The 24,772-nt window shown below is 42.4% G+C and overlaps 1 protein-coding gene across 4 annotated transcripts in view; it reads right to left on the reverse strand.

Moving 5' to 3' along the window:
• Positions 1 to 1,021: 1,021 nt before the first annotated feature.
• SPAST (spastin) overlaps positions 1,022 to 24,772 on the reverse strand; it is a 67,851-nt gene continuing 44,100 nt past the window's right edge. For all 4 annotated transcript variants that reach the window (XM_034764969.1, XM_034764967.1, XM_034764968.1 and 1 more), the window contains 9 exons: positions 23,518 to 23,589; positions 22,864 to 22,939; positions 22,110 to 22,201; positions 21,142 to 21,221; positions 15,858 to 15,900; positions 15,028 to 15,107; positions 9,358 to 9,428; positions 7,409 to 7,449; positions 1,022 to 2,274 (listed from right to left, as the gene is read on the reverse strand). In XM_034764969.1, coding sequence (XP_034620860.1) covers positions 2,152 to 2,274; positions 7,409 to 7,449; positions 9,358 to 9,428; positions 15,028 to 15,107; positions 15,858 to 15,900; positions 21,142 to 21,221; positions 22,110 to 22,201; positions 22,864 to 22,939; positions 23,518 to 23,589 — 678 coding nt within the window. In that variant the 3' untranslated portion in view covers positions 1,022 to 2,151. The remainder of the gene's footprint in view (positions 2,275 to 7,408; positions 7,450 to 9,357; positions 9,429 to 15,027; positions 15,108 to 15,857; positions 15,901 to 21,141; positions 21,222 to 22,109; positions 22,202 to 22,863; positions 22,940 to 23,517; positions 23,590 to 24,772) is intronic.

Raw genomic sequence — 24,772 nt, forward strand, 5'->3', positions numbered from 1 at the left:
CTAGTTAACGAAAAGGTATTAACCAAGAAGTACTATCCAACCTTAGCGATGAAACCTACGACTGAATTACCCAGCAGTGCAAAACAGGTGCTTCAGAATTCTAAGGCAGAAGAGAACCCAAAGTGGAATTATTAAAAAAGTCTCTTTAGAAAGCTGAGGCATTGAAATCCTATAATGCCACTGGCAGTGGCTACCTTTCCAAGCTGTCCTGAGAGGTGGATCAGGGGAACAGAACTCACATACCTTAATTATGTATGACACACATTTGAGAAACTTTACACTCTTGAAGTTTTCTAATCAAACTGGTTATACTCTTTAAAAGGCATTTCAGTGCAACAGTGCCTCTATTTCTTATCACCTCCTATTGCCTTAACTGATTTTTGTAATATTAATCTCTCTCTGCAATTCAGACATGAATAGAACAATCATGTTTACGTCTCTGAACAGCTGACAGAGCTTCTGCTGTTATATCCTTCCTGATATTGTGCAATGTATAAAAGAGGGCTCTGTCGTAGAATTGTAAGCACCCTAGTTCTACATCAGCTAGTTCTTTTTATAACTAAAACTATAAGATCAACTGTCCTCAGTATTTTGACTTCTCCCTCCCTGAAGCAGTAAGACAAGTATTTTCATGACAACCTTAATAGAAAACTCAGTTTCCAATTTCTGAAGAAAAACTACAAACAAACTATATAAACAGATTTCTTAAACAATCACGGACGGTAAAAATCCATGCACTATTTTTGTAGTAAAATCTTCACAAGTGTGGGGAGGTTTTGTTTGTTTTTTTAATTACTGAAGAAAAATCTTTTTCAAAGCTGTTACAGGATGCCTTTCTACAAACATTTTTTCATGTTTTAATCATAGTTTAGCTCCACAGTAGAGTTTGTAAACAAAATGTTGACCATGAAGTTTGTAAACAAAATGTTGCCCATATGCACTACAGGCCAAATATGCATTTCCCTTTATTACGGTATTTAAAGACCATGATTTAAGTGTTTCTGTTTACTACAGTATGTCGTTTATTTAATAAAAATTCAGTTTTTTTTTTAAAGAATGTAGTTATTTTACTTTTTAAAAAAGCAGATCAGTGGAGTTTATTTTAGATCTTAGTATACAAACCAAAGCACATGAAAGGTATAAAAATGTTAGTGTGTGCTATGTATTAAATATCTAGCCACTTATTTTAATGCTCTCCTCTGTAAATTAAAAAAAGCAAGGACCAGAATGGAAACAAACTTAGTTATTGTACACAGACAAACTAATACAGAGTAGAAACACTAGTTCTAAAACTTCACAATTTGACAGCATCATTTATTCTCTCCAAAATCAGTTGGGCTTCAAGTAGAAGTTAACACACCATAAGAATAAACCAACATTCTACAGTGGAAGCTTTACAAATGAATTAAAGAAAAATACCACCGGCAAAAATGGCTTAGTATAGCAATTTTATAATGTAATAATTTTTTATTAATTTCAACTGGTTCGATAGGATTTTTGCTGTTCTGCTACCAAAGGTCTTTTTTTTTTTTTTTTTAAACTGTTCTGTGAACTGTATGGCCACACTATAACCAGACAAAAGACAAGGTAGTAGCAGACCAGCTGCTTTCTATTTGGATACTATTTTTTTTTTTTTTAAATAATGCTAATTCCCAATGCTGTTCTTCCAGTTGCAGAGGGAAATGGCTTATTTGGCACAGTATGGATAAAAATATTAAAAATTGAAACAAAAATTAACAAAGTTCCAGTTATAAGTTAGTAGTTACCAGGTAGAGAGCAGGAAAAGTACATGTCGTGAAAAATTTAAAAAAAAAAAAACTAAGGAGTATAAATCTTTCAACAGTCAATACAATTGGACCTTATATCGCCAACAAAATACACAAATTAATGATTAGATTGCTAGAAGTCTTACCCCACGTCTTATTGTGCTTTAACTTACATGCCCTGTGAGTAAATCCTGACTAAAAAGGCACGGAGGCCTTAATCAACACTTTTCACATTGTATAATTTTTCTTTTTCAATCAAATCTCAAGTTGCCAGTGCAGATATTTAAAGATCTGTGAAGTCCTGTAAACTCTGGCTGCATTCCCACAGTCTGTATCAATTGCCATTGCAGACAGCACTTTCTCCTCACTTTTATACAGCAGTTCTTCAAACTGTAGTATCACCAAAGTCCTTGTTCCAGCGAATATATGCATCCAGGGTTTGAGGGCTCAAACTGCGCTTTATCTTCTTCAAAGATTCGGTGAAATCGGACAATCTGATATTCCTCATCTAGACAAAAAACAAAAGACATTTTAAGATCATGAATGTCTGTGTGTCATGTGCTTACTCAATAAGTGAAGACTTTGGGCTTGACTTTCAGAGCAATACAATATAAATGGTGCTAACATTTGGGTTTGTGTAGCCAAGAGAGTTAGATTACAAGGAGAAACACAGGTAATATACTATACAAAAATATGACAATTCTAGACCACAAGAGACTTAAAATAAAGTGAAATGTTATTACTTTCTATTCCACTAGGTGGTGCTAGCCAATGCATGTGAGGGGCCTGCGTCCAATCAGACTAGTATGACCTAGTTCATGGTGTTGTCTTTTCACAGGTAACAGGATTAAAATGTCATATCATTCAGTGGGGTTTTGTGGTGTAATGCCCCTAAGTCCACAGATGACATCCCCTTACGTCCTAATATAATTTTGGAGAGTAACTTCAGAACATTGCTGTAAGGCAGAGGTGGGCAAACTGTGGCCCGTGGGACTGTCCTGTCTGGCCCCTGAGCTCCTAGCCTGGGAGGCTAGCCCCCGGCCCCTCCCCCACAGCCTCAACTCACTCACACTGCTGCCAGCACAATACTCTGGGCAGTGAGCTCCTGGGGCAGCGCAGCTGCAGAGCCCGGCCTGACCCGGTGCTCTGTGCTGCGTGGTGGCGGTGGCGTGGCCCGGCTCCAGCCGGGTGGCACGGTTGTAGTGCTGCCAGCCACCGGTGCTCCAGGCAGCGTGGTAAGGGGGCACGGAGCAGGGGGGGTTGGATAGAGGGCAGGGGAATTCAGGGTGGTGCTCAGGGGGCGGGGGCAGTCAGGAAGGAGGGGGGTTGGATAGGGCGGCAGGGGGCACATCAAGAATGAGAATGAGGGATTGGATGGGACAGGGGTCCCAGAGGGGCCATCAGGGAACTGGGGGGGGGGTTGGATGGGGCAGGAGTCCCGGAGGGCTGGGGTGGAGAGGGAGGCAGATAGGAGGTGGGGGCCACAACCCCCTCCATACAATTTACGAAACCCGATGTGGCCCTCAGGCCAAAAAGTCTGCCCGCCCCTACTCTAAGGAATCAAAAGAACAGTCAGGCTATACAAAAATTATGTGCTAAGAACTGGGAGGCAGAGGTTTATTAAAGGAAGGGTAAAATAATGAAGGCAAAATTTCCAGATTGCCAAGCAAACAAAACAGTTTCTACATCTTTCACAGCTTGGGAGACAGACAGCTGTCCAAGTCTGTGAGACTAGTGACTAAGTCTTTGTTCTAAACTGCCCTGCAGTTTGGATTACACAAATTAAAAGGCTCCTAGTTAGCATTAGCATACTCCTCTTCAAAAAGGACTATGTTAAGGAGAGCTCAGAATTTAGTTCACATCTACAGCACCCACCCAGGGAAGTTACACCGCAACACTTTGGTCATACCACTATTCACACCCACAGTAGGCCTTCAGGTCAGCACAGACAAACCCTACATGAATGCACACATTGCAATCTCAAAAGCGCCACATTTCTTTGGGCCTAGTGTTTGCTTGTGCAGCCAGATGTGTCACAGTGACAACAGACAAAGAGAAACACCATGGGGCATAGGCACCAACTTTCTCTGGCGCCGGTGTGTCCCTGCCCCTGGCCCCACCCCGACTCCACCCCATCCCTATCCCCATTCCAACCCCATCCCCAAAGTCCCTGCCCTAACTCCACCTCCTCCCTGCTCCTATTGGATCCTTTCCCCAAATCCCCAGCCCCGCCTCTTCCTCAGCACACCACGTTCCCCCTCCTCCCCACCCCACGAATCAGCTTGTGGAGGAGGTGGAGATGAGCTGGAGCAGGGGGGCGGGACGGGGCCACGGGGAGCTTCCAGTGGGTGTGGAGGACCCTCCAATTTTTTTCTGTGGGTACTCCAGCCCCGGAGCACCCACGCAGTCGGCACCTATGCCATGGGGCGGGGGGCTGCAGCAGATTTTTTTATATACAGTCAAATCCTAGGACAAAAAGGCATTCAGCTACGTGTAAAACAAATCCACAATCCAAGAATGGCTGGCTGAATACTATTAATAGGTCGAGTACATACAAATGCATCACATATACATGGGTCCCCTATGACTGCTTCTTCTGCTTACCCTGTCAGAAGTAAGTCTTTAGAGACAGATCAGCTTACAAATACGGCAGGATTGTGGGAGTCCTCTATCTCTCAGGGTGACCCACGTCTCTTACATGGACTTCATCTCTTTACAAAAGCTTGGACAACAAGGCTGTGTGACATTGCACTCCATACGTTTTATGGAAATATGATTCTGAGTTCGAATATGATGTAACTGGAATATGCTTTATGCAAAAGGTCCCTTGTAAGGTATTATAACAAAGGTTATAACCCACTGAATATATTCCTCCTATTTGTATGCATGTATCATTCTTGTATGTGAAGGTAGAAATATAAAGTATAACTCTGAGGCCCTATTGTAATTATGCAAACTGTGGGCCATTAATGGTGGTTTAGAATCTTAATGGCTCCCATTGACTAGGACAACTGATTGTAAAATGGTTTATTTACCTGCAAGCCTTCCTGTGTATGTGTGGGCCAACCCAGGAAGAATGGAGACTAGGGATCTTACAGTGACATGTGACCATATCATAGGATACTGGAATCCATCTTAATCCTTGTACTTTTCCATTGATGAGGCAGGGGAGGGGAAGAGTACAGACAAGAGATTCCTGCCTTGTGCCAAAGCTATAAAAGGGGGTGGAGCAGGACAAAAGGGGCTGCCAATCGTGAGAAAACCCGTGCTTACCACCCGAGATGTCTGCCAGAACTAACAAGGACTGAACCAGGGAAAGGATTGGGCTCAGACTAGGAAAGCGTCTAGTCTGTGAAAGAAGTTTAAACTTGTGTGCTTGTTTTATTTTGCTTGGTGACTTACTTTGTTCTGTCTGTTACTTGAAACCACTGAAATCCTACTTTTTATACCTAATAAAATCACTTTTGTTTATTGATAAACCCAGAGTAAGTGATTAATGCCTGGGGGAGCAGACAGTTGTGGATCTCTCTATCAGTGTTCTAGAGGGTGGACAATTTATGAATTTATCCTGCATAAGCTTTATGCAGCGTAAAATGGATTTATTTGGAGTTCAGCCTTTCTGGGAGCCTGAACACTGGAGTCTGGGAAAGTCCCTGTTAACTGAGAATCCCTCAGCTGAGTGAATCTCAGTTTCAGTGAACTGCAGAGACGCATGGCCCAACCTCCGGGTCTGTGCTGGAGCTGATTGGAGTGTCTAACTCAGCAAGACAGGAGTGGACGGTTGTTCTCAGTGGTATCCCAGCTCATTGAGTGACAGTCTCAAGGGGAGTCTCTGTGACTGGTCACAGGCTGCACCTCTGAAGAAATAAGCAGCCAGAAAATGAAGAACAGGAGTACTTGTGGCACCTTAGAGACTAACAAATTTATTAGAGCATAAGCTTTCGTGGACTACAGCCCACCGAAAGCTTATGCTCTAATAAATTTGTTAGTCTCTAAGGTGCCACAAGTACTCCTGTTCTTTTTGCGGATACAGACTAACACGGCTGCTACTCTGAAACCTGTCAGAAAATGAAGCTTCTCCCTGCTCCTCTCCTGCAATATGTATGGGGCATGCACATACTGGGGCAGAAAGGCTGAGGAATATGCAAGCTCATCTAATCCCTCTGCCACTTGGGGGTTTGTATTCAAAGTCGTCCCCTTTGTCACTCTGCCTTTACTCCACTTTTTCAGGATGAAGTTGTAGACTGTGGGCTTTGATTTGTTCAGCTTTTTTTGCATGCACTTTTTGAGATTCAGTATGAATGTTTTTCTAAACAGCAACATAGTTACTAGGCTATGTCATATCACTTAAGCTGCTGGTTTGGTAGTACCTCCCTGTGATGGACATGGAAATGCTATGTAACTTAAGAATACTGAGATGCACTAATTTTGTGAATATCATATTAAATGGTCCATATATGCACACTTACTCATGTTAAACACACTAATCAGGTGCACCAGTAATTCTGTGTCTATGTGCTATGAACCCCCACTAAATCAACAGGTTTTATTATTTGTATTACTGTAGTTGTGGACCAGGACCTCATTGTGCTAGGCACCGTACAAACAGAACAAAGAGAGTCCCTGCCCTAAAGAGCTTACAGTTCAGACAACAGTTTATATCTTTTGTTGGGAAAACTAACCTGTTTATAAAATAAAATGACAGGACTCTCTTCAGCTACTTTGAATAATTCAAGATTTAAACCCAAAGTAAGTTTCAATACACCACCATCTGCTGTTGGGCACTGTAGAGGCTCTGAAGTTTGACCCAAGTCAAATCTAACCTGCATTCTCCAGAGGCACAAGCTACATGGAGTGGTCTTAGTCTTCCCACCCTTACCGCTAATATGGGCCAAATCATGCCCACACGTGTGTACATCCCATCCAGTCCTACTGAAGTTCTGGGGCGTAAGTTAGCACAGAATTTGACACTACCTCAACTACTGTTCTTAGTTACACTTATTCTCAACATAGATCTTATGAATTTTTTTAAACACATGCCAAAAACACATTCATATTGATATTTCAAAATAGCTTCTAAAAAATAAATCATTACTATTCAGCATTTTGTATTGGCAAATACAATTTTGTTAGGAATAACTGATAAAGTTAGTTTCCCAGATCTGAAGAAATAGCTATGTGTAAGCTTAAATGCTGGTCTCGCTCACTAACAGAAGTTGGTCCAGTTAAATCTTGTCTCTCTAGTATGCTGGGACCAACACTGCATACATAAAGTCACCAGAGTCATTGTAGCCTTTCAGTGTGTGTTTGGGGGAAGCCTCACATTCCATGTTACCAATATTTTTAAAGAGATCTTTTCACTTAACTCAAGCAAGGAAAAATGTTAAAAAAAGTTAAACAATATTTTTACAATAATTCAGAAACATCTATCAGAGGGGTAGCTGTATTAGTCTGTATCCACAAAAACAACAAGGAGTCCGGTGGCCCGTTAAAGACTAGAAATCTTATGCCCAAATAAATCGGTTAGTCTTTAAGGTGCCACCGGACTCCTTGTTGTTTCTTAAAAAAAAAAAACCAGCAAAAAACCACCATCTGTACATGCTCCACCCAGAAAGGAAAAAAGTCATGTTATAGCAGCTTACCTCACTGGCAGACATATTCTTTACCTGTTCTGGTTTTAGTTCTGTTTAAAAAAAAAAATAAAAAAAAAGAGTAATGAGTTTCACAAGAAAAGCCATCAAAACATTTTATGTTCAATTCTAATCTGAAAAGTGATTAAAAATGGTACCTTGCAACTCAACATGCCTGCTCCTTGTATATTCCAAGTGAGAGCTGCTTGCTTTAAGTGACTACAACATGTATTGATTTTCACTCCTCTTAGCCTTGCACAGCAAACACAGCTGAGAGTGTGAAACGATTCCATTTCTCTTTGTGCATCAATTATTTTTTAAGTTCAGGTCAGTTAAATGAGTTTGCATAAGTTTAAAAGCAATGATTCTACAGGGGTCTTCAAATAATGACCCCATTGACAACAGATTGCACAGTAGAGTATAACTGAGAGCATTCATTTGCCCTGCAGAAGTTTTACTTCCAGTAGGGTATGAGAAGAGTTGTAGTTTGTAGGGCTGGCATTTAAAAGGAACATCTTTTTTTCCCCACTTCACATTTTAGATGGAAGCCAGAAAGGAGGAGGAGAGGGGAAAAGACATCAAACCCCATACTGCAGTTTTTATGGGCTCTTCTCAGAGAAGTACATTCTAAATATGAAGAGTTTACATTGCAGACAAAAGGTACAGACATTTTGGTGCACCAGTTGCAAGTGTAAGCACATAATGTTTCCAACTTACTGGAGGAATATAACTTATGATGGTTCTTATGAGACAGCCACTTTTAATACAATACTGTTCCCCCATTTTCATGCAGTGTAGTTGCTACCTGCGATTTCAAAGTCCAATCACACTGACTCATGACAGCCCATTAAAAGTAGCTACTGAAGGCAAAGTGGAGAGAAAGGAAAGTTACTTGCCAGCAACTGGAGTTCAGAATATTTACAGATTCACACTCTAGAATTTGTGCACTGTGCCTCAAATCCATTAACCACTTCAAAACAGCTTACTATTGGGGGACCTGTGGCACCTCAGCTCATGTCAAGTCAGGTTACAGAATGACTATATCCTTCAGTTGCCCTCAGATCTTCTTTGCCTGCCTGAAAGACTCCAAAGTGGAGAGGAGGGTGGGAGAGTGTGGCAGAGGCAATATATTTGGAAACTCCAGTTACTGTTAAGTAGTAATCTCTTCTTCATAAAATTGTCTCTGCTGATCCCCCATGTAGAAGATTAGCTAACAGTAGCAATACCTAGAAGGACTGAGCAGTTGAACAGTGACTGAAGGACTGCCTTTCTGACACAAGCATCCAATTTGGCTCCCACATTGAAAGTGAGTGAGCAGTGCTAAATAAAAAAGTGTTGTTTTAACTAAAAATTTCAAAAGAGGAATGTCAAAGGCAGGACATTGAGGCAGCCACAACCCTACTTGATTGGGCTCATGTAATTCCATCATTCAACCTCAAATGGTCCTAACAGCTGAATGCCAGTTTTTCATACATTCAGATAATCCCTGAAATCAAGACTAATTCCCCCATGGCATTTCTTCCTGAAGACAACAACCAACCAATATGATCTGAACAGCTTTTTTCCCCACAACCAATTTATGAAGCAGGTGAAGAATGTTCTCTAATACAGACAGCTGCAAGGGATATGGTCTAGTTAAGACAGAACTGACACTAACTTGGGAAGCATATCATTCCATGAGTTGAGGCATAACAAATTGAAATGTTTCTGTCACCTGTTAATATCAAATGGTTCCTTTTCATGACATTTTGAAATGCACCAAAAAGCAATGCTAGACAGTCTCCACCTTGCCATGCACAGCAACACAAGACTCAGGATGTCATGGATCTATTCTGATTAATTTTGGAGATTTGAGAGAGAGATGGACAAATGATTTGTAAGACAGAACAACAGTATCTTTAATTTCCTGAAGAGGTTAAAAAAAGGGGGGGAGGTACTACAGAAAAAGTCACATCACTTACCTCGAATAGGGCCCAGTGCTGCATCCTTTGCTAATGCAGTTAAGTCACTTCCTGAGTATCCATCTGTCATTCTTTGTAAAGGGGGAGAGGGGAGGGATAGAAAAAACTGTCAATGATCTGCATCTTTATACATGCATATTAGCAAAGCGGGAAATAGTACTTCTCTAAGATTAAATGACAAACTGCACAGCATAATTAGTAAATTATATAAATATGTTACTTCAAACATTTCTCAACTGAAAAAACACTATCCATTAAAGTTCAATATCAGTATTAAATGTAAGTAGCATTTTGGCAATCAAAGTCTAGCAACTGGGATCTATTGCTGAATGCCATTTTAACACACACGTTTTTCTTTAAACAATCCGCTAGATTGTCAGCACTTTCTACTCTCAAATACTTGCTAAGAACTGTCCAGATACAGCTGTTGTGACTTCTTCATATCACAATGACTAAATACTAATGATAAATACTTTATGCAGTGCTTCCAGCCCATGACCAGTTTCTTTGGTGATTCAGTCTACAGTAGAACCTCAGGAGTTACAAACACCAGAGTTACAAACTCACTGGTCAACCACACACCTCTTTTGGAACTGGAAGTACACAATCAGGCAGCAGCAGACACACACAAAAAACAAAACAAGACATCCAAATACAGTAGTGTGTTAAATGTAAATTACTAAAAAAATTAAGGGGAAGTTTAAAAAGATTTGACAAGGCAACTAAATAGTTTCTGTGCTTGTTTCATTTAAATTAAGATTGTTAAAAGCAGCATTTTTCTTCTGCATAGTAAAGTTTCAAAGCTCTATTGAGTCAATGTTCAGTTGTAAAACTTTTGAAACAACCACCATAACAACATTTTGTTCAGAGTTACAAACATTTGAGAGTTATGAACAAACTCCATTCCTGAGGTGTTCATAAATGAGGTTCTACTGTACTTTGGGGACTGCTGCAAGAATCTCACCAAGACTAAACTTGAAAAACCATGATGAGGACTGAAAGGAATCTTTGCATTTTTTAGAAAAAATGCAGAATTCCTATTTTGTGGCATGTTGTTGGTACACTTCACACATTGCAAGAAGTTTTCCCTTAAAAAACTTACAAACTTTTGTTTATACTGCAGCCAGATAATGAGTGAAAGCATGTATATTATGGAAAAATAATTTTCCAACAAAGTTGCCAAATACTATCTGCCTATCTTGTTGTTTTATACTGCTGCCCATTATGGTAGTGTCTGAATGCCTTCTAGTAGATTTCATGGCATGTCTGACATTCTTCCTTTTGGGGAGGGTTTTTGCTTTTGTTATTTATTTATTAATTAATTTCCTTTTTTAGTTGGTAGGGGTGTCATGTAGAAAGAGGTGTCAGCATTAAATGCTTCATTCTTAGGGTGATGAAGCTTTTTCTGAGAGGAAGGTTTTGCAGCATTTTCTAAAAACAATCATACTCTGGGGTCGCCTGATCTCCTCTGGAAGTTTGTTCCACAGCTGGATCCTTTACACCAATAATGCTTTATCCCAAGCACTTACAGGCTTTGTAATCTGAATTGTGCCAGAGAAGTGCAGCTGTCACTGTCGTTTATGGATTGAAATTTGGTCTATAATATAGCTCGACACTGATCCATTAACTGCTTTGAAAATGAGGACCAAAGCTTTAAACTGGTATCACAAGCTAACTACGAAACCGTGGAGGGACTTCAGCTGAGGCTTCACATGCTCTCAGCAGCCCAAGCCACAAAGAAGGTGGGTAGTCCTATTCTGGACCAGCTGGAGCCTGTGGATTGTCTTCACAGTCAGCTTCATAATGAGTTACCATAATCCAGCCTGGAGGTGATAAATGCATGGATTACTGTGGGCTGGTCCTTTTCTGGGAGGAAGAAACATTTTCCTAATAAGCTGGAGATGAAAAAAAAAAAAAAAAAAAGATAGCAATGCCACCTAGGCATCCAAGCTTACAAACTTGAGGCTTTGCACCACTGTGATGAATGGGGGGTCATAGGCCTTCAAAGCACGATGGAGACAATGTTTAGAATAACTCTTCAAAAGCTTTTTCCCTTTTTGACCAGCATCATTTTGGTCTTGCCTGAGTTCAGCTTGAGCCAATTGCTCTTCATTCAAAAGCAGATTTCTTGTCAGTGTTCTGACATTTTAGTAATGGCAGAGGGTGCATTCATTGAAAAGGAGATATACAGAGGAGTGTAATTGGAATACTGTTGGCAGCTGCGGCCATGGCAACTCAATCTCTCCCAGTGGTCTTACATAGATGCTGGAGAGAAGGAGGGAGAATATGGATACCTCTGTGACCCTGCACATGAGGGCCTTTGGAGAGGATAAGCAATTACCCAATCACCACTCCAAGTTCTGCTGGAGAGGAACAACTGAGCCACTGTAGTGCTGAGCCATCTATTTCTATTAGATATCACATGTCTAAATACTTTAGAAGTGAACTGCAAAGCAAGAGAAATCATGTCCTTTACTGCTCATTTAAGAAATATAAAGATGGCACAACAAAGTTTTTTTCCCCTCCTAAGAAGGTTGAAGTCAACATCCCCATCAATCTCCAGTCAGGGCTGGAAGAGCTGTACTTCAGGCTTTAGCCTCATTCTCCAATTTAACCATTCAGGTGCTTCAAAAGATTTGCTTAAGTCATCAATCAAAGAGAGGGAAACCAGAACTGGTATTTCCAATGTGAAAAACAAGCAGAAAACAACCACCACCAATATTATAGACTGAAAAGGAGCAATAAAAAATAGCAAAAAAATTGTTTTGCTGTACCCCTCCCCCCCCTTCAAAAGCAGCCATTAGAAATTGTCAAGAGGCACACAAATGGCCCATTAAAGGAGCTAGTTCATCCAATTTTCTGGAGGCCCTGCACCCAATTACATTTCTGTCTGTGGGAGAAAGAGGGTTTAGTAGAATTATTAAGGAATAAAGAGTAGGACAAATCCCAGTCTCTTGCCAACCAAGGAAATGTGGCATGTCAGTCAAGTGAACAAAGTCTATAGTAGGGAAGGGGTAGCACAAATAATTTTTCAAAAGTTGTGCTTAGTGATGTTTGTATGTTTGCGCATAGAATCTACAGTCACCGCACTTAACTTGCAACCCCATTTTTTACTTCAATTAGATATTTGTGCATCTGACATGGCTGAAGAGTTTTCTGCAAGTGTGAATTAAGATGACAATAAATGCAACTTCATTGTGCCGCAAATTTATGTGATGTTGCAGATACAAAACGGCTGATGCATACTAGCCCCGCATGCACCCCTCATACACACACACAAAAATAAAAGACTCAAATGAAGTTACACTATTTAAATTCTTGATGCCCTGCACCTCACTCAGTTTTCCTCCTCCATGATCTACCAAGTAGATTCTTTAGTATCTCAGAAGTGTGACAGGAGAGAGGGTCTTTTCCCTTACATTAAGGAACATGTTTTATTTCCCTCTCCCTTCTCTACCTCCTAAATAGCATTCATAATGGGGTACCTAACATCCAGAGGATGAGCACGTAGTAGTATTGTGTGATCCATAAGAATTTTCACAATGGAAAGCTCAAGTAACTTTTAGGTATTTTTCAATGCAAATTTAAAATCTTCAAACCGCAAAAATATTGGAAAGGCCCTACACTTACGGAATCCTTGCTATTCCATGCTTAAAATTTCAGTATTGCCAACCCCAAAAATGCACAAGTCAGGAAAAAGCAAAACAAAAACCAATGAGATTTGTTTTCAACCTGAAATGCACACAAAATGTAGAGCAGGTGCTCTCTTTAGTCATCTGGGAAAGATGGGGCTCGCCTAGAGGTTGGGTGGGAAGGAGCTTGCCTTCGTTTCCTGTCTCCCTGCCCCAGGCACAGTGCTGATCAGCATGTTTCAACAGCAAATCTAGGTAGTGAGAAAACAGTGTGAAGAGTACTCTCGTACACAGACTGACGGGGGGGGGGGGGAGAAGGGAGAAATGGTCTTTTTCATCACTTCCAAAGTGTGCGCAATTCATTCTCAATACGTTACACCTAGAAAGGGACATAAGAGGTTCTATAAATATATTGTGAACAAAAGAAAGATGAAGGAAAGTGTAGGTCCTCTATTTGGCAGGGAAGAAGAGCTAATAATGGACAAGGTTCAAGAAAGCTGAGGTGTTAAACACCAATTTTGCATCAATCTTCACTAAAAAGGTAAATTGTGACCAGTTGTTTAATATCCGTTAATGTTACCAAAGGGGAAGAAACACAGGCCAAAATAAGGCAGTAACAGGTTACAGAATATTTAGATAAGTTAGATGTACTGAAGTCAGCAAGACCTGATGAAATTCACCTTACTTAAGGAACTAGTTTAACCAGTCTTGGAACTAACTGCTATTATCTCTGAGAACTCCTGGAGGATGGGTGGAGAAGGGCAAATGCAGTACTTATTTTCAAAAAGGGGAACGAAGATGATACAGGGAACTATCGAATAATCAGCCCAACTTGAATACCCAGAAAGATACTGGAACAAATTATATTTTTAAGTACCTAGAGGATACTAGGGTTTATAAGCAGGCTTGGAAGGATTAGATTTTTATTGGTAAATGTTGGTGGGGTCCCACTGGGGGTCTGTTCTGGGTCCTTACTATTTAATATTTTCATCAATGACTTGGATAATGAGTGAAAAATATGCTTATAAAATTTGCAGATGACAGCAAGAGGGAAGGGGTTGCATACAATTTGGAGGACAGGATTAGAATTCAAAATGACTGATAAATTGGAGAGTTGGTCTGAAATCTACTGAATTTCATCTTGTTGAGACAAGTGAAAAGTACTTCATTTAGGAAGGAAAATTACATGCACAACTACAAAATGGGAAAAGACTGGCTAAGTGATAGTACTGCTGAAAAGGATCTGAGGGTTATAATGGAACAAATTGAATACAAAGACAACAATGTGATGAAGTTGTGGAAAAGACTCATAATTCTGAGGTATATTAACAGGAGCATCGAATACATAATACATGGGAGGTAATTGTCCTGCTCTACTCAGCACTGGTGAGGCCTTATCTGGAATACTGTGTCCAGTGATGCCACATTTTAAGAAAGAAAAGTGGATAAATTGGAGGGAGTGTCCAGAGGAATGCAACAAAAATGATCAAAGGTTTAGAAAACCCAACCTATGAGGCAAGGTTAAAAAACTGGCATGTACAGTCTTGAGAAAAAACTGAGGGGAGGAACAGAACAATCAACAAAAATGTTAGAGCTATTATAAAGAGGATGGTGATCAACTGTTCTCCACATTCAAAAGCAGAACAAGAAATAATCTGCTTAATATGTGGCAAGGGAGATTTATGTTAGATATTAGGAAAAATCTTTCTAAATATAAGGAAGCTAAGCATGGGAATAGGCTTCCAAGGGAAGTTGTGAAATCCTCATCATTGGAGGTTTTTAATAACAGGTTAGACAAACATGTCAGGGATGGTCTAGGTCTAGCTATACTTGGTCTTGCCTCAGCGCAGAGGACTGGACTAGATGATCATCTCTTGATGTCCCTTCCAGCCCTACATGTCTATGATTTTAAGTACAGGCATGGTTACAATTTCAATATTCCTGATAACTAGCATTAGTTCTAAATGTAACTGACAGAGCAGTTGATATGACTGTTGTGGACCAGCAATATTGTTAGCAGAACTATCAAAGTACTTACCTGGCTAGTTGTGCCAGCTCTTTTTGGGTCAATGGACTTCCTTGCTTGCTTAAAAGATTTTTTAGTAAAATCAATCTTGTCTGAAAAGAAGCATTTATCAGTTGTAAGTTCACGTACAAAAAACTTATTTATTAGAAGATATAAAACAAAAATATATGGAATGTTTTTGTGAATTCAGAAGCCTATATGTATGACATTTGCAGTACTTTTGACTATGGTGGACATGTCAATACTTTCTTTTAAGGGGTCATATAGATTTAGTAATCATGAAATTGAGGGCCCCATTGGTTCCAGCCAGGCACTGTACAATCATGTCAACTAAACTACAGTCTTGATCAGAGATACTTCTGCTGCTGCTGCTAAGATAGCGAACAGTGCTAATAGTTTTTTTGTTTTAGTGTTGAAGAACTTTTAAAATTAGGCCACACAATTTTTTAATCCTTTGCATGAAATAATTTCATGTCAAACCAAACACACCTGCCGTTGCAGTATTCTAGGCATATCAAAACATGTCCTTGTCTGCTTAATCAGCACACTGCCTATACAACAGCAAGCTGCCCAGAAGGAGGGAGTGGCTACTAGCAGATTTGATTCTAGTAACGACATCAGAATATAACAACTTAAATATTCACCTGAGTGGTATAAACTTATCATATTGGCTAAAGTGATTTAGTGGACAGCGGTAAGTCACAAAATTCAGTAATTTGCAATAAGTCTACCAATCATTAGGGCACATTAACAAGGTTCTACAATATATTTTCTTGTTTTTCCGATATAACAGGTTTTTAAGAACTCTCAGAAAGAAATGCACACATAAGCCACACACTTACCTCTTCATTTGGTAAAGATACATACACCCGTTTGGTGAATCGTCTGGGGGAGGAGGGAAAAAAAAAATAGTAACATTTTAATATTTCAGAAGAACTAGTTAGTAAAAGCTGACATTTGATAAAAGTACACATTTTATGCCCATGCCATCAACACTAATTTTTTTTTGCTACCTATGGTAATTAACTAAAGAAAACAGATGGGGAATAGCAAATTTGAAATCCTTGCCCTTGACTGAGGCAGTCCAGGATGTAGCTAGATAAGAAGCAAAAAGAAGGTCTGGCATCAGAGAAGGTATATAATTTAACTTGATATAGTTATAATATTATTTTAGTGCCATGATCGTTTCTTTTATCTCCTCACATGGGTAGATGCATTAAAGCAAGGCCTACTTGGGTCTTGTGGCAGCTGTTCCCATGAGGATGGCACTTGGAGAATAAGGGGAGTTTTTGAGACACCTTCCACGATGTTTAGTATGCAGATAGTTGTACTTGAGATTTGTAGGTTTTGCATTAGGTTCATTTTCTAAATAATGGAAACTTTACATAGCCTGAACCCCAACACATTATTTAATACCCTATTTATCTAGAAGCTTATTCTGATACAGGAAGGTGCGGTTTGCACTATCCAGATTGAATTTTGCCCCCTGTATTTTACCACCAGCGAGAAATCTCTCCTTCAGTATGGTATATGCATATTCTCACTTGTGGGAGACTAACAAGAAGTACAACTGTTTAGGAAGGCGGGCTGAGGGCCAGATTGAGTGTGGGTGATACACAAGGTCTGAATGAAACTCCAGGTAGTAGCCCTGCAGAGTTTAAAGGTACAAACATTATGAGCATGCCACTGATGCTACCTTAGCCCTAATTAAACTCTTATGGGAGGAAAGAATGACTTGCTTGTAGCTCTTAACATGTTCATGGATAACAACTCCCTACAAGGATTCCAATGACTCTGCATAGTCAGATACTTCAGATCAAACCCTCCAACCCAAGCTGGTAACGTCTATCCCTCCAACCATCAGTGTCAGAATAAATAGAACATTTTTTAACATTCTCATTGTCCACTATTGCAGAATCTTTAGAGTCTTCAAAAATGTTGAGGAGTGTAATTCATGTTCAGAGTAATTTGTAGGGAGCCAGTGAAGTCAAATCTGCATTCCTCAGTCTAGCATAAGAGGTGTAAGTGGGAGATGCCATGTTACAAAGCAGAGGTTCTCAAACTGTGGTTCACAGACCACAAGTGATCTGCGAGCTCCATCCAGGTGGTCCGTGGATAGTTCCCTCTAAAGTGCACGCCTGGGCAGCTGCACACAAGAGAATGAAGGGCCACTCACCTAATTAGTGGAGCCGTGCAGGCGTAGCTCCACTAATTAGGTGCCTGGACCCTGAAGAAGAGAGACGTGTAAGGTGAGGTGGTGGGTTTGGGGAGAGGGGGAGAATAGGGGGTAGGTGGAAGGGGGCAGTGGGGTGAGAAGAAGGGGTGGGAGGAATTTGGGATGTGCAGGGCTGCAGCGGCCAGAGAAGGAGGTGACTTTCCCCAGCTCCAGGTGCGACACAGCCCTCCTTCCCAGCCTCAGTTTTGTGGCCCAGGAGAGACACCCAGTTCCTTCCCAGCCCCACCTTGGGGGAAGAGAGGGCACATCCATCGCATTAGAAAAGAACGGTTACTTACCTTCTGTAACTGTTGTTCTTCGAGATGTGTTGTTCACGTCCATTACACATTAGGTGTACGCACGCCGCGTGCACGGACGTCGGAAACTTTTTCCCTTAGCGGCTCCCGTCGGGCCGGCAGGGCCCCCTCCTTCCCGCCAGAGCGGCGCCCCGCTCCAGGGTATATATATGCCTGCCGACCCGACCCCTCCGGTTCCTTCTTGCCGGAGACTCCGACAGAGGGGAAGGAGGGTGAGAAGTGTAATGGACGTGAACAACACATCTCGAAGAACAACAGTTACAGAAGGTAAATAACCGTTCTTTCTTCTTCGAGTGATTGTTCATGTCCATTACACATTAGGTGATTCCCAAGCTTACCACTGGAGGTGGGTAGGAGTCAAGGTACAACTGACTGTAGCACAGCCCGGCCGACCATCACGTCCTCTCTGGTCTGATGATGGATCGCGTAGTGGGCTGTGAACGTATGCACGGACGACCATGTGGCCGCCGTACAGATCTCCTGGATAGGGACCTGCGCCAAGAAGGCCGTTGAGGACGCTTGGGCCCTAGTCGAGTGGGCCCGGATCTCTGGGGCCGGAACATTGGCGAGCTCATAACAGGTGCGTATACAATTCACAATCAATGCCGACAAGCGCTGTGTCGAGATAGGCAAGCCTTTCATACGTTCCACAATAGCAATGAACAGCTGAGGTGTTCTGCGGAACGACCTGGTCCGCTCCAGGTAGAATGCCAACGCCCTTCGAACATCCAGGGTATGTAGGCTGCGGTGGCGAGGGTCTGCATGGGGTTTTGGAAAGAATACCGGTAGGCAAATGTCCTGCCCCATGTGAAACTGCGATACCACCTTTGGAAAGAATTTGGGGTGCGGCCTCAGATGCACCTTATCTTTATGGAACACTGTATAGGGTGGTTCCGAAGTGAGGGCCCTCAATTCCGATACCCTTCTGGCCGACGTGATGGCCACGAGAAACGCTACCTTCCACGAGAGGTGCGTAAGGGAGCAAGAGGCTAGGGGCTCAAAGGGGGGACCCATGAGTCTTGTTAGGACTAGGTTCAGATTCCACGCCGGGACAGACGGGCGCGAGTAGGGAAACACCCTGTCCAGCCCCTTGAGGAATCGGGTCACTGTGGGGTTGGAGAACACCGACACTCCCAACTCTCCTGGATGGAAAGCCGAAATAGCGGCTAAATGCACTCTAATCGAGGCGGGCGCAAGGCCTTGATTCTTGAGGTGCAGTAGGTAGTCCAAGATTAATGGAACTGAGGCTTGTAAAGGTCGTATGCGTAGAGGTTCGCACCAGTGGGAGAACCTCTTCCATTTTGCCAGGTAGGTCGCTCTTGTAGAGGGCTTTCTACTATTAAGGAGGATTTGCTGAACCCAGTGAGAGCACCTGTGTTCTGCATCGTTCAGCCAGAGAGATACCACGCCGTGAGATGTAGCGAAGACAGGTTCGGGTGGAGTAGGCGACCTTTGTCTTGTGTGACTAGGTCGCGATGGAGGGGGAGGGTGATTGGATCGGCTATGGACAGTTCCAGCAGGGACGTGAACCAATGCTGGCGTGGCCAGGCCGGGGCAATAAGTATGATCGCCGCCCTGTCCCTGCGGGTCTTGAGGAGAACCTTGTGTATGAGTGGGAACGGAGGGAAGGCGTATCTCAGGCTCCCTCCCCATGGGATTGTGAAGGCATCTGCTAATGATCCCGGGCTGAGGTTCTGGAATGAACAGAACTGAGGGCATTGGCTGTTGTCCCTGGTGGCGAATAGATCCACCCGGGGAAAGCCCCACCTCCGGAAGATCGAATGCAGGACGTCTCGCCTCAACGTCCATTCGTGCATTCGGTAGGATCGGCTGAGGCGGTCCGCTAAGCCGTTTTGAATCCCCGGAAGATACGTCGCGATGAGGTGTATCGCATGGGCTATACAGAAGTCCCATAATTGGAGTGCCTCGCGACAGAGGGGAGAAGACCGGGACCCGCCCTGCTTGTTTATATAGAACATGGCGGTAGTGTTGTCCGTCAGGACTGCCACGCTGTGACCTTTTATGGTGGCGCGGAAGGTCTGACAGGCGAGGCGAACCGCTCTTAGCTCCTTCAGATTGATGTGAAGCAGCCTGTCTTCTCTGGACCACAGCCCGTGTCCGCAGTTCCCCCAGGTGCGCTCCCCAACCCAGGTCCGATGCATCTGTTACCAACGTCAGAGTGGGCTGTGGGGCAGCGAAGGGGATCCCTTCGCATACCTGTCGGTGATCGAGCCACCAGCAGAGCGAGCTCAGCACCTGGTTTGGGATCGTTACTACTTGATCCAATGGGATGACTATTGCTAAGGGACACTCTCAGACGAGAGACAGAGTTGTTCCAACGCCGCCACGGACGGTAAGAAGGAACTGGAGGGGTCTGGTCGGCAGGCATATATATACCCTGGAGCGGGGCGCCGCTCTGGCGGGAAGGAGGGGGCCCTGCCGGCCCGACGGGAGCCGCTAAGGGAAAAAGTTTCCGACGTCCGTGCACGCGGCGCGCGTACACCTAATGTGTAATGGACGTGAACAATCACTCGAAGAAGAAGTTAAAACTACTAATATTTTAATATGAGTTCTGTGCTTTTATTTGTATTTGTGTTTTATCCAAAACCCTCTACAGTAGTTAGCTAATGGTACAAACAACATTTGGGAAGATCATTAACTGGTCTACCGAGACCCTCAGCAATTTTCAAGTGGTCCGTGAAAAGAAAAGTTTGAGAACCACTGTAAAGGATTCTTAAGAATCTGAAACAAGGCCTCCAAGGTCCTACTGCTATTGAGAATACCATGCCTCCAATGTTCAAAAGAGAAATTCAGTGCTGCTTTTATGTAGAAGTGTCTATAAGAGAGACTTTCCCCTCAGTTTACCCTTAGACCCAAAGAATGGAACAGATGAGTGACATGAAAGGATCTGAGAGAGTACCTGTTTAAGACCATTCCAAGCTGATGGCACTAAAGGCACAAAACTCAAAAGGGAATGCTAAGGCTCTTCTTTAAAATAAACATTGAGTATTTTGTTAATATTTACCACCCAACAACTCTAGCAAATTTCAATCCAATACAATTTGAAGAGTGCAAGATACTTAACTGTGAAACTTGTATTTTATAATAGGAACTAATTTAAGCAGGGCCATCCCTAGCCATTTTGGTGCCCTATGCAGCCCCCCTGCGGGGAAGGAGGGGCTGTCCCCAGGCCCCAGCCCGCTCTGCTCCTCTGACTCCCAGCCTTGGGGGACGGGGGGGGGGGAAGACTGCCCCCCAGCACTCACCAGCGGCGAGGCTGGGAGCCAGGGGAGTGGAGCAGGCTGGGGCCGGGTCACTCCACTTACTGTGCGGTGAGTGCAGCAGTCCTCGGGGGGGGGGGGAAGGGGGGGGGGGGGGGCTTTGGGGAAGGGCTGGAGCAGAGGCAGGGCCATGGGGAAGAGGCGGAGCAGTGGCTGGAGTAGCACGCAGCTGCGCAGGGCACCAGGAAATGTGGTGCCCCAAATTTCCTGGTGCCTTACGCAGCTGCGTACTTTGCATATATGGGTAGGGACATCCCTGAATTTAAGTACAACTGGCCTTGAATACATCTTAAAAGGGGCATCATTTAGGTACCTGAGAACAGCATCATCCAGCTCCTGTGGCCTGTTAGTTGCCCCCATTACAAGTATTCTGTCCTCTCCAGAAGACTGTACCTATAATGTTGTAAAGCAAGAGTAGTGCAAATTGAAAACTAAGAAACAATGCAATAAACTGTAAAAAGACCAAAGTGCACTGACTGGATGTTGATACTAAATGCTCGTTTTTGTGGGTGTTGACTTTATGTTATCCACATTATTTTCTGCCTAGTTTGTGGTTTAAAAAAAAGTATATTTAAACTCCATCTCAATTTTCTATAGCAGCATCTGGTGTCCAAAATAAGTGCCATGACTAGCAATTAGAACTTATGGTCTTGGAGAATTCTGATATTGTGAGTGCTCAAAATTAAAAAGTAAACTGACTTACTTTATTATCTTTACTGTTTCAAACAAAGTCAAATTTTAATGCCACTAGGGCAGTGAAACTACACTGAAACCTATAGAGAGGAAAATTGCAATGTAGGTCTAAAACAACTCAGGGACTTCTATTATAGATCAATCTAATCTAGTCTCCTGACTGACAGTGGCCAGTGCCAAATATTTCAAAGGAAGATGCAAGAAAATTTAAGTAGATAATTATGCAATAGCCTTCCTCCTGCCCAAGAAATGAATTCCTTCCCTCATAGCATCTCTGCTGTTACTCCCACCACTTACCCATCTTTTCTTCCCCAACCATGAAATACTACAGTCCACCCACAGGTCCTCCCCAGGTCTCTATCACCATCCTCCCTGCTCAGAGACTGAACTCTCCAATTCTTTACTGGGCAAAAGGTAGAAGATATTTGCTAAGAAATATTTTTATTGCTGTTCAAGGAAATAAAGGAAAGGATTTTTAATTGGTGGAGCTTAACCCCTTTAGGGTATCATTAGCAGCTTTCATTGGCACCCATCATTGTATTAACTAATTTAAGTAACAACCAACAATACTGTAATACTGATACTTACGCCATCAAATTCTATTAAAAATTCTGTTTTTAGACGCCTACTAGCATCATGTTCACCTTCTCTTCTTTCGCATAAAAGGCTATCAACTTCATCTAAAAAGAAAAGAGTCTTAGTTTTAAAGTTTCAGCCAGTGAGATTGCTAAATATTAAGATTTTAATTCAACTATTATTTTGCTAGTGTGGGGTTCCAATAAAAGAGGTCTTATCTTTACTCTTCAGGAGGCAGACAAACTTTGCCAAAGTTTAAAAAATGTCTGTATAAGTGTTAAAAGTGCAAGGCCCAGTGGCATTAGTAAAGGATCACTGATTTGACATCTGACAGGACAGGAATTTTGTATGCATTCTGTCATCTGTGGGTAATAAACCCCAAGTTTCCAAAGAGGATGAGAAAATAAATGCAAAACAATTTTCATAACTCTGTACTGCAGGTCACATATAAAAATGCACTAAAATAGAATCTTTGCACGCAAGGTTATCATAGGACAATTTTTTTTTTGTTAGTTAAGCTTTTCCTAGATTACTGGATACTAGGGCAGAATGTGGAACATGCTCAAGTGAAACATGCTCCCCAAATGAAATACCAATTAAGGAGCAAATAATCACTGATACAGAGAGATCCCCTTATCTTGTTATGTCTTGCATTATTACTGAGACAAGTGAGCCTCAAATAGAGAGCACTTTAGTTTAAAAAGATTTTAGTTTGCAAAATTATTAGAGAGAGAGAGATCTTACTAGCCAAACATTAAGTTCTTACCTATAAAAATTATAGACGGCTGAAGTTCTCTGGCTACTGCAAAAAGAGCACGCACCAGTTTCTCTCCCTCACCTACCTAAACAGGTCAAGCATTTTTCAAAACAAAGGTCAATAAGTGACTGTTCACAAACACAAGCTTTGCACGACCCATTCCCATACCACAGATAAGCAAACCACTAATTCAGCAGTAAGTGGTGAAGCACCCTGCCTTTCCCCCTCCTCCAGAAAAATATGAAAACTTCACTAATGGCTCTGGCTGGAAATATTAAAGGAGTGTAAGGAGTTAGGTGCCTAAATCACAATGAAATTCAAAGCAAGTTAGGCTCTTAAAGAAATCACAGCCTTTATACTTAAATAAAAATATTTCCAAGGGAGTGCAGGAGTTCGCTCAATAATGAAGTGTCAGTTTTTGAAACTGTTATTTTGTATTTGTTAGTATCAAATACACTTTTCAGTACAATGCATTATCCAGTGTGCAGACACGTGGAGGGTTTTGGCTTAACAAGGTTAGTGGACTAAGGCAGCACCCACCCATGGCACAGGATGTCCCCCTCATCATAAATATCAATGTATTATCCCTACAAATCTGTCAGATAGTCAAGATCCTAATGTATTAGCATTAAGAAACCAAAACCATTAGCAACTATTACTTACGTATTTTGAAGTTAGGCTTGCAGCACTTATGTTAAAGAAGGTTGCATTTGATTCTGCAGCAACTGCTTTGGCCTGAAAAACAGTAAATCCCTTCTTAATGGTAGGCAAGTTGAAGAGCTCCAATGCATTTTAAGATTTAGAATAAAACTTCACAAGACAATAAGTATATTGTATGAAGAAAAATAGAATATGATGTAACAAAAAAACGGTTACTCACCTTTGTAACTGTTGTTCTTCGAGATGTGTTGCTCATATCCATTCCAATTAGATGTGCGCGCGCCATGTGCACGATCGTCGGAGAATTTTTACCCTAGTAACACCCAGTGGGTCGGCTGTGGAGCTCCCTGGAGTGGCGCCTTCATGGCGTTGGATACATACCCCAGCCGACCCAGTGCTCCCTCAGTTCCTTCTTGCTGGTTACTCTGACAGTGGGGAAGGAGGGTGGGTTTGGAAGGGATACGAGCAACACATCTCAAAGAACAACAGTTACAAAGGTGAGTAACCATTTTTTCTTTGAGTGCTTGCTCATATTGATTCCAATTAGGTGACTCCCAAGCCTTACCTAGGCGGTGGGGTCGGAGTGAGACATCGCTGAGTGCAGAACCGCTGAGCCAAACACTGCATCGTCTCTAAACTGCTGAACTAACGTGTAGTGAGTGGCAAAAGGTATGAACGGATGACCAAACTGCCGCTCTACAGATCTCATGGATTGAAACCTGTACCAGGAAAGCGGTCAAGGAGACTTGAACCCTCGTGGAGTGGGCGGTGAGGCGTGGCGTCGGGACACTGGCCAAGTCATAGCAAGCACGAATACAGGACGTGATCCAAGAGGATATGTTGTGAGGAGACCAGTAGGCCTTTCATCTGGTCAGCCACTGCGACAAAAAGTTGAGTCGTCTTCCTAAACAGCTTCGTATGCTCAATATAGAATGCGAGGGCCCTGCGAACATCCAGAGTGCGCATATGTTGATCTTGCCACATGGCGTGCAGCTTAGGATGGAAGACCGGGAGGAAGATATCCTGGTTCACATGAAAAGCTGATACCACCTTGGGGAGAAAGGCAGGGTGGGGGCGAAGCTGCACCTTGTCTTTATGGAAGACTATATTCGGAGGCTCCGATGTGAGGGCTCTGATTTCAGAAACATGCCTCACTGAAGTGATGGCTACAAGGAAAGTTGTCTTCCAAGATAGGCAAAGGAATGAGCAGGTAGCCATTGGCTCGAACGGGAGCTCCGTGAGCCTGGAAAGGACCTGG

The sequence above is a fragment of the Trachemys scripta genome, chromosome 3 (assembly GCF_013100865.1).
Source record: "Trachemys scripta elegans isolate TJP31775 chromosome 3, CAS_Tse_1.0, whole genome shotgun sequence".
Classification (NCBI taxonomy): Eukaryota; Metazoa; Chordata; order Testudines; family Emydidae; genus Trachemys; species Trachemys scripta.